General features: G+C 35.8%; 1 protein-coding gene across 1 annotated transcript; it reads right to left on the bottom strand.

The window, feature by feature from the left end:
- Nucleotides 1-406: 406 nt before the first annotated feature.
- LOC525433 (histone H2B type 1-C/E/F/G/I) lies at nucleotides 407-840 on the bottom strand. The gene is made up of 2 exons (XM_024993534.1): nucleotides 773-840; nucleotides 407-728 (listed from the first exon to the last, which is right to left on the bottom strand). Exons 1-2 carry the CDS (start codon nucleotides 838-840, stop codon nucleotides 407-409), a joined length of 390 nt encoding a protein of 129 aa, XP_024849302.1.
- Nucleotides 841-9,918: the final 9,078 nt, after the last annotated feature.

Genomic DNA, 9,918 nt, shown 5'->3' with positions numbered 1-9,918 from the left:
TCTGCCCATAAACTTCAAAAATCCTAAACCACCTCAGTCTCACTAAATGAAAATACATTTATAACATATACCTCTGTGAAGGAGAGAATTAACCAAATCAACTCTTATGAGACTCTATTAAGTCTTTTTGAATTGTTGTAAAAGGTATTAGTGGAACATTGATTAGTAACTAAAAGCCAAAATAGACTTAGTTGATCTAGGGACCAAAAAATCCTGAAAAATGTTGATCTTATTATTTCTGTTTTTCAGCCATATCCTTAAAGTGAAGTCGCTCAGTCGTGTCCGACTTTTAGTGACCCCATGGACTATAGCCCACCAGGCCCTCCGTCCATGTGATTTTCCAGGCAAGAGTACTGGAGTGGGGTGTCATTGCCTTCTCCGTTAACAGTGGCTAGGCATACTATATTTACTTGGAGCTGGCATACTTGGTGACAGCCTTAGTGCCCTTGGACACTGCGTGCTTGGCCAGTTCCCCAGGTAGTAGCAAGCGCAAGGCGGTCTGGATCTCCCTGGATGTGATAGTTGAGCGCTTGTTGTAATGCGCCAGGTGCGATGCCTCGCCAGCGATGCGCTCGAAAATGTCCTTGACGAAGGAGTTCATGATTTCCATGGCCTTGGATGAGATGCCGGTGTCGGGATGGACTTGCTTCAGCACCTTGTACATGTACACAGAGTAGCTCTCCTTGTGGCTGCGCTTGCGCTTCTTGCCGTCCTTCTTCTGGGCCTTGGTCACAGCTTTTTTATTTTTTTATTTTTTTTATTATTTATTTATTTTTTTTTGGTCACAGCTTTTTTAGAGCCCTTTTTAGGGGCAGGAGCAGACTTAGCCGGTTCAGGCATGTCTATAAAGACAACACTGGGTCAGACCAATTCATCAACAACTCAACTGAGCAGCTGACATTCTACCTTAGAGCAAGAAAACCCCATCCATTGATCACTCCAACATTATTGAAATACACTAAATTACTCTCATTTTTTTAAGCACAGGACATCAAATCTTTTATACTAAGAAAGAATACCTCTTAGCTGAAATTTCATGGCTGAATGTTAATTAATTTTGTGCATTTTTTAGTGAAATAACATTGCCTCTTAATATAATTCAATGTCTTCTGGCTTTTATAAGGTTGCCTGTATCCTACAACTTTTGAACTGGGATGTCTATTTCATATTGAAATGATATGTTTACTATTCTGCTGGGGCCCTGTAAGGGATGGAAAGGAAATCTACACACCATTCTAATGCAGGCCGCCTGTAAGAAGCCATTGTAACTGACAATCACATTCCATTGTATGTTTTCATGAAGTCACTTGATCAGAAATATGTCTCATCATTCACTGACCATTTCAGCCTGTCTTTTCAGGATGAACTCTGGGCCACTCAACTGTGAACAACATTTAATTAAAGCCTCAATTTTCTATCAAAATGACAGGATCTTATACATATATTTGTCAAATTGATTAGTTTGTGAAAATGAAGATTGACTATAAGTCTGGAATCTCTATTACAGTTATCTAATTTAAAAAAATGCCCATTCCTTCTACTTAGAATACTAGGTCCTTAAAAATCCTACAACAGGAATTTCTATGATATTTTTCAATGTCAGTCAATAATCTATTAAGTACCCTTGGTGTGACTATGTTTATTGTATAATAAATTTCAGTATTTTTATCTTAAATGAGAAAATAAAGTCAAGAATTTTTTTAATCACACAGTTTTCTTTTTAATTAGAAAACTGAAACTATTCTATCTGAACTCTTTCAACTCCCAACTCATTTGACTTCTGATTTTGCTGTTTTCAGGGTTTTGTTTTTGTTCTTTGATGCTCAAAGCTGGTCTGAAGACCAGATGCCTCTTTTACCTGAAGCTTGTGAGGAATACAATCTATCTATCTGATAATGAGTTGATAAACACAATATATAAGAAACCTATAATCTCAAAAGCAAAACAGGCAAGCAATGTGAATAAAAATGGGCAAAGGTCCTGAATAGACATTTTTCCAAAGAAGGCCTGTGAATTGCCAACAGATACATGAAAACTGTTCAACATTACTAAACATCAGGGAAATGCAAACCAAAACTACAATGATATATCATCTCACAAGTAAATAAAACCTTATACACTACTAGGGGAAATGTAGAAATGTAAATTGCTACAGCTACTATGGAAAACATCATGGAGCTTCTCAAAAAGTTAAAAATAAAGCTATCATATGATTCCACAATTCCATTTCTGAGAATATATCCATAGGAAAAGAAATATCTGAAAGGATACCTGCACCCCTATGTTCACTGCAGCATTAGTCACAGTAGCCAGGACATGGAAACAACCTAAGTATCTACCAATGGATGTATGGATAATGAAGTTGTGTTATATATTTGCATACAATGGAATATTTTTCAGCATTTAAAAAGAAGATCCTGCCATTTAAGAGAACACAGATGGACCTTAAGGGCATTATGCTAAAGGAAATAAGTCACACAGAGAAAGACAAATACTGTGTGATCTAACTGGTATGTGGAACATAAAAAAATGCCATATTTATAAAAACAGGGAGTGGAATGGTGATTGTCAGGGGCTGGGTGGAGGGTGGAGGAAATGGGGAGATGTTGCTCAGAGTGTACAAACTTCCAGTAAGAAAATGACTAAGTTCTGGGGATCTAATGTACACATGGTAACCATAGATAATAGTACTATATTATATACCTGAAAGAGGGTAAACCTTAAATGTTCTCAATACACACATGCATACGGAGGTAATTATATGAGGTGATGAAGGTATGAACTAATTGAATCATAGTAATCATTTCACAATAAACAGGTGTGTCAGATCAGCACATTATATGCCTTAAACTTTTATACAATGTTATACATGAATTATGTCTCAATAAAGCTGAAAAAATTAAAGAAAAAAAGAAATATCATATCTCAGGTCTCACCTCAGATCTATTGAATCAGAATCTGCGTTTTAACATGATTTCTAGATGGCTGGTAAATTTGAAGGGCATTGATTCATACTGTAGCATGTAATTAGAGATTTAAAACACAACTTCCTTAAATAAGGGTTATTAAGATATAACTATTACATTATTGGGCTTCCTTGGTGGCTCAGATGGTAAAACATCTGCCTGCAACGTGGGAGACCTGGGTTCGATCCTTGGGTCGGGAAGATCCCCTGGAGAAGGAAATGGCAGTATTCTTGCCATTTGGCAGAAGGAAATTCCAGTACTCTTGCCTGGAAAATTCCATGGACAGAGGAGCCTGGCAGGCTACATTATTAAACTATTAAGTAAATAGTTATTTATTGCTATTAATTATTGATCTATAAATAGACTGAAGCTTCTGTTTTGCTGGTAAGTATCATTCATGTGACAACAAGATGGTTCATTAAGGATTAAGAAATATAAGACATTTTTACATACTACTAAATAACTGGCTTGAATTATAGCTATTGTTGTGATTAAATATTTTAGAGAAATGCATAAATTTATCATTTGGATAACTATTATAAGATAATAAATGCTTTGCATATTAAATGTTAGATCTCATCATCTTTTCTCTGGTATATGGGCATGGTGGTTGTCATTATCCAATCTTAGTGAAGATAAGAGGTCAAAGAATTTAAGCCACTTACCCAATACTGGATAGTGTGGTGTGTTGGTTGTGTCTCTTCATTCACTAGTGATAGATGCATAAACATAACTGAAAATTCTTGAATGTCTGGATCTAGCAGATATGAGGGATACTGGGCTCAAGATATATCTTACCAGCTTAACACCCTCTGTGGAAAAAGTAAAACTTGCCCTCTCCTTAGCAGTTGTGGCAGACCATCTTGGGAAGCACTTTCATAGGCTCATCTTGAGTCACCATGGCCAAAGGGAGAGGATAAGCTGATTGAACAGCACATATGACCACTTGCATTACCAAGAAGAGAGGATTAAAGAAGTAACAGGATAACTATCAGTCCCAAAGTTGCCTCTGGAAAGAGAGCTTCTGACTTAAGAAAAGCAAAAATAAATCCATACAATGGTAAGTGTTTAAACTGGGTCAAGATCATAAACTGAGAATTTAGATTTCTCTTTTTAATTATGATTTACAGAAGCATTGAAACAGTAGTTTTCATTATACTCTTACAGAAATTTCCTGGAGGAGTATTTAAGCATACACTCAGCTTCATGGAGCCTGAGACTGATGTAGTAAGAGTCTCACATGAGAGTGGGTGAGACAACGTGTGGGCAGAATCCAAGGTTTCACCAGATATCTCTCTGTATTTTAACTTATTCAAAATATTCTCTGAATTGGGCCTCAGTTGAACAGTGATTAGCTAGTTGCTGGGCTTTCCTGGTGGCTGAGATGGTTAAAAAGTCTGCCTGCAATGTAGGAGACCCAGGTTTGATCCCTGGGTCAGGAAGATCCCTTGGAGAAGGGAATGGCTACCCACTCCAGTATTCTTGCCTGGGATAACTCCATGGAAAGAGGAGCCTGGTGGGCTATGGGTCTCAAATGGATAGTTCTAAATGATTGGTAAATGCAAGGCATCTTAGTTTTAACAATATGCTGCCTTTTTATTAAAAAAAAAAAAAGTATGTCAGATTTCCCTTCCCCCTTTTCTGGTAATCATACCTATGCAAAGCCCATCTGTTTAGATGAAGAATTCATGTTAGCATGGCAAGTAGCAGGTGGGGCCTTAGCTGGGAAGAAATAAATAACCCCTTAGCATTTTCCTTGAAAAACTTTGCAAGCAACACATCATTAAAACTCAAATCAATTGTTTGTCACATTTCTTTAATGCTTCTGGGATGTATGACAATCAACATCAATGATTAAAATGAAAATTACCAATCTTGAGTTTATCAATTACTAAGGTCTTTCCAGCCACATTTATAGGTTTGAATGAGAGAAAAATATCAATCAATGCTGTCCTGCTTAAATAATTTATTCACCCCATGCATCTGAGGGTTAGGGCATCATAAGTTTTCTAGCCCTTAGGAAAAGATGCAAGTTTCCTGAATACTTCATTGAACGTGTATCAATTCATTCTTTCTCTCTTCTTTGTGTGTGTGTGTGTGTATGTATGTTTGTATGTGCATGCATATACTCAGTCATGTCCAACTCTTTGTGACTCCCTGGATAGTAGTCAGCCAGGTTCCTCTGTCCATGCAATGTTCCAGGCAAGAATACTGGAGTGGGTTTCCATTTGCTCCTCCAGCAGATCTTCCTGACCCAGGGATAGAAACTCATCTCTTGCATCTCCTGCGTTGGCAGGTGGATTCTTTACAACTGTGCCACCTGGGAAGCCCCTTTATCTCTTCTTTAACGGTCTCTAAATTCTAAAGGATTTTTCACTTTTGGATCTTTTTGTATAAAATGTATTATTTAAATCTCTCTGATCTCTACAGGTAATAGCTAATGATCACTGTTAACTTCTTTCAATGTAACATGATTAATTATAACTCCAGTGTTTGTAACTATATCTATAATAATACAATGTTGCTTATCCTTATCGCTAAATCCCTTGTCCTTTTTAATATCTGTATAACCTTTCCCTTTTTCAACAGAGTGCTTGACAAGATATCAATCTCTGATCATTTAGTTCATAGAAAAATCCCCTAAAGTCTTTTCAACTGGAGTTTCTTTTTAACCTGAACACTGAAATCCTCTCTTATGTAGTACAAATCTTTCTCATCCTCTGAAAGTCACTTCAAACAGTGTTTCATTTTTCTAGAAGATGGATAAACCTCATTATACTCAGATGCCATCTTGTTGAAAGCTTTTAATGCTTTGTTTAAGGCATGTTACTACAGTGATAGGATAAGGCTTACCACGTGTAAAGATATTTGCAGCATATGAGTAGGCTGTGAAATACAATCACCTTGCACAGCAGAACTGGCATGTGAAAAGAGGAGTACTAAAATTAAGATGCTGGGTTTCTATTCCTTGACTGTAACTCCTTTCAGCTTCACACCTTTTGAAAATCAAAGCCTACTATTAAAATAAAGCCATAGAGAAATAAGTCCTCTTTTTAAAAAACAATTGTATTGAATTTAATTGATGCCCCTCAGATTAAGTTCTCCATTCTCCACATTAGCAACAAAAAGACTGTTAGAAAAGAAACCAAAATCCAAAATTCTGCACTTAATCTTCCGCTGCTAAATTTAAGAAGCTTTGTGTGGCACGGATATGAAATATGCCTATGTATTTATAAGACATTTTAAGCACAAACCAGGCCATCTGTCCACCTTCATGTCTCCCCACTTTTCATGCTCTTCTCCTTCCTACCCTTAATAGGGCTTCCCTTTAGCTTTAAAGCAATACACAGGTTTGAAAAAAAAAAATAGACACATAAGCTTATTTATTGCCAAAAAACTATATATATATCATTTATGTTTGTAAAATATCTACTTCTACATACATACCAGTGTAATACTATGGATACACTGGAAGAATACTCACCAGGTTATTTGACTAAGTGAAGAGGAGTGGGATGTGTTGGTACAGAGTGCAGGGAAGAAAGATAGATTCCTAGGCATACTTTTTTTTTTTTTTATTTACATTACACAAAATACTACATGCATTTAACTTCAGTTTAATTTAATTTAAAAAAATTAAATGTACTTTCAAACTATTTCAAACCATTGCCTCCCACTAATGGAGAATTTTGGGAAAAGAGTTAAATCCTACTCCTTGGTCAGCAACATCCTACACTTCCAAGAATCTACATGAAAAGAGGTAAATTTCAATAAGATAGAGGAGCAAGCAACATTAAGCATAAAGAAATGGAGGCTGTTGGAACTGGAAAGGAGACATTGCTTTGTTAACAAAAATTGATGGGAGACATTAAGAAAGTGTTTTCAGTAGTGTAGCAAGTATAGAAATCGTAAGTTGGGATAAACCAGAAACCATAAACAAAATGAAAAGACAACCTACCACCCAGGAGAAAATATTGCAAATGATGCGACTGACAATGGGTTAATATCTAAAATATACAAACAGCTCATACAACTCACAACAAAAAACAAATAGCCAAATCAAAACAATGGGCAGAAGACCTAACTTCTCCAAAGAAGCCATACAGATGGCCAATACGCACATGAAAAGATGTTCGACATCACTAATTATTAGGGAAAAGCAAATGAAACTACAATCAAATGTCACCTCAGAATGACCATCACTAAAAGCTGTACAAATAACAAATGCTGGAGATGGTGCAGAGAAACCATCTCCTATACCGTTGGTGAGAATATAAATTGGTGTTGCCACTATGGAAAACAGAATGGAAACTACTAAAAAAACTAAAAATAGAATTTCCATATGAGCTAGCAATCTCACTCCTGGGCATACACCCAGAAAAAACTATAATTTTAAAAGATAAATGCACCCCTATGTTCATAGCAGCACTATTTACAATAGTCAAGACATGGAAACAACCTAAATGTCGATTTCAACAGAAGAACAGATAAAGAAAATGTAGTTTATATATACAATGGACTATTACTCAGCCATAAAAAGACAGAAATAATGCCATTTGCAGCAACATGGATGAACCTAGAGATTATCACAGTAAGTGAAGTAAGAAAAAGACAAATACCATGTGATATCACAAATGTGGAACTTAAAATACAACACAAATGAACGTATCTATGAAACAAAAACAGACTCCAGATAGAGACAACAGATTGCAGTTGCCAAGGGGTTGGGAAGGGTTGGGAGTTTGGGATTAGTAGAGACAAACTATGATACATAGGATGGATAAATAACAAGATCCTACTTTATAGCACAGGGAGCTATATTTAATATCCTATGACAAACTATAATGGAAAAAGAATTTCATATTCTTTTCCATATATATATTATATATGAGGGCTTTCCAGGTGGTGCAGTGGTAAAAATCCACCTGCCTATGTAGGAGATGTGGGTTCAATCCCTGGGTTGGGAAGATCCCCTGGAGAAAGAAATGGCAACCCACTCCAGTATTCTTGCCTGGAAAACTCCATGGACAGAGGAGCCTGGCAAACACAGTCCACAGGGCCACAAAGAGTTGGACATGACTGAGCAACTGACAATACACGGAATACACACACACACATACACACGTATAACTGAGTCACTTTGTCGTATAGCAGAAATTAACACAACATTGTTAAGTCAACTATACTTCAATAAAATTAGAAATAAAAGAAGCTGGGGTAAGCAGGAGGTTAAAAATGTTAAATTTATTCAACTAAGTGTGATCTACCTTTTGAAGACATAAATACTTCAGAGAATGAGGGAAACAAAATCAGAGCTGAAAAGAATAATAGAGAAGGAAAGACGTTTATTTTGGGAACAGAGACTTAATTATATAGTGGTCTGAGGGGAGAAAGAATATCGTGGGAATCTCATAGAAATAGAGAAACAAACTTGATGTAACAAACTCTAAGAGGAAGCCTTGAAGTGACAGGGACAAATGCTAAAACATGCTTATTTAAAGATGCAATAATGATTAATGATTAATTCTATTGAAAGACTGAAATCTTTACTCAGTAAAAATAAATTTCGTCAAGTAAACACTGGCGTTTTACACAAAAAGCATTATAACAATTTTTCTATCTAAAGAAACTCCATTAATAAGTAGAGTGGTAATAATTTTTACTTAAGCACTTCATTTCTGTCTGCTTCAGCAGTGATACAGCAATGATCAGACACCCCAACAAATCCTTGTAACCTAGTTTTTTCAGGTCCTCCTAGCATGTGATGATGAAATCTCTCAGGGAGAACTGTGCTACTTTTTAATAAAAACTATCTGGACAACAGTTAACTGGAGCATTAACCTGTTTTGGAGAAAAATAAATCTGCTGACACTTGCATGTCTTTGGAACTTAAATGACCAGAAGAAAAATGCAAGTGACATGTCTAAATTTATAGAATGAAGAAAGATAAATTAAGGACCCAAGTGGATACAGTCATGTAAAATCATACATGTATAATTTATAGGGTACCTGCAACATGCAGGATGCTACATTGGGCACTGAGTAAATAAAGGAAACATATATTTAAGGAACATGGGCATGTTTTAAATATGTTTAGTAGTATATATTTAAGCTTTCAAGAATCTCTCTTATAACTAAAGAAATATTACATAATCCTGCTGTAAAGTTTTAAACGATCATTAAATAAATTTTGGAAAATACAGAAAAGTATAAAATGGAAAATTAAAGTCAGCTTTACATCTTCTACTCAGAAATGGTTGCTATTAATATTGTGATTTATTTACTTACCAGTTTCCCCCACCCTCAGACATTATTCTCTCTACATGTAAAATAGCTTATTATCTCTATTGGATGGAGACCTAGGAGTGGAATTACTGGACTGAAGGGTACAGAGGTTTTAAGTCTCTGGAAACATTGCTAATTTGATTTCAAGGGAGGTTGTTTCAGTTCAGGTTCATTTGCCTGCATGAGTGAATTTTTAAATATCTTCACCAATCTACTAGATGAAAAACGCAATTTCATAGTTTTAATTTTTATTTATTTAGTAGTTTAAAAAAATCAAAATTCACTAGAAAACACTCATAGACTGGGCACTATTCTAGGCCCTATTGGACATAGTTTCTGTCCTTATGAAAATCAAAATAGGGAAAAATACTCACATAGGAGGCTGGTGGGTACATGCTGTAATGATACACTATGTAGATCCTAAGTGATGGAAGCAAAAAGGAAGGAGTGTTTAATGTTTCTTGGAGAAACAGGATAATGGATTTATCCTCCCTGGGGGATGAAGAGTGAACTAGAAGTTGTAAATACCCTTCCGTTTGAACACAACTATGAAGAAAGGTTAGCATTTTCATTTTACAGATGAAGAAACAGATTTAAAGAGGTAACGATCTACTCTGGGTAACAGTAGAGAACAAATGAGGATGTCTATCTTACATCAAAGTTCACA

This window comes from Bos taurus, chromosome 6 (genome assembly GCF_002263795.3).
Source record: "Bos taurus isolate L1 Dominette 01449 registration number 42190680 breed Hereford chromosome 6, ARS-UCD2.0, whole genome shotgun sequence".
In the NCBI taxonomy this organism is placed as follows: domain Eukaryota; kingdom Metazoa; phylum Chordata; class Mammalia; order Artiodactyla; family Bovidae; genus Bos; species Bos taurus.
The sequence above is the reverse complement of the archived record's forward strand: the minus strand, read 5'-3'. Positions and strand labels throughout refer to the sequence as shown.

Excerpts from the sequence above, each read along its gene's own strand:
- LOC525433 (XM_024993534.1), bottom strand. The coding sequence starts at position 840 with ATGCCTGAACCGGCTAAGTCTGCTCCTGCCCCTAAAAAGGGCTCTAAA. Across the intron at positions 729-772 it reads AAAGCTGTGACCAAAAAAAA|CAAGGCCCAGAAGAAGGACG; the intron begins ATAAATAAATAA and ends AAAAGCTGTGAC.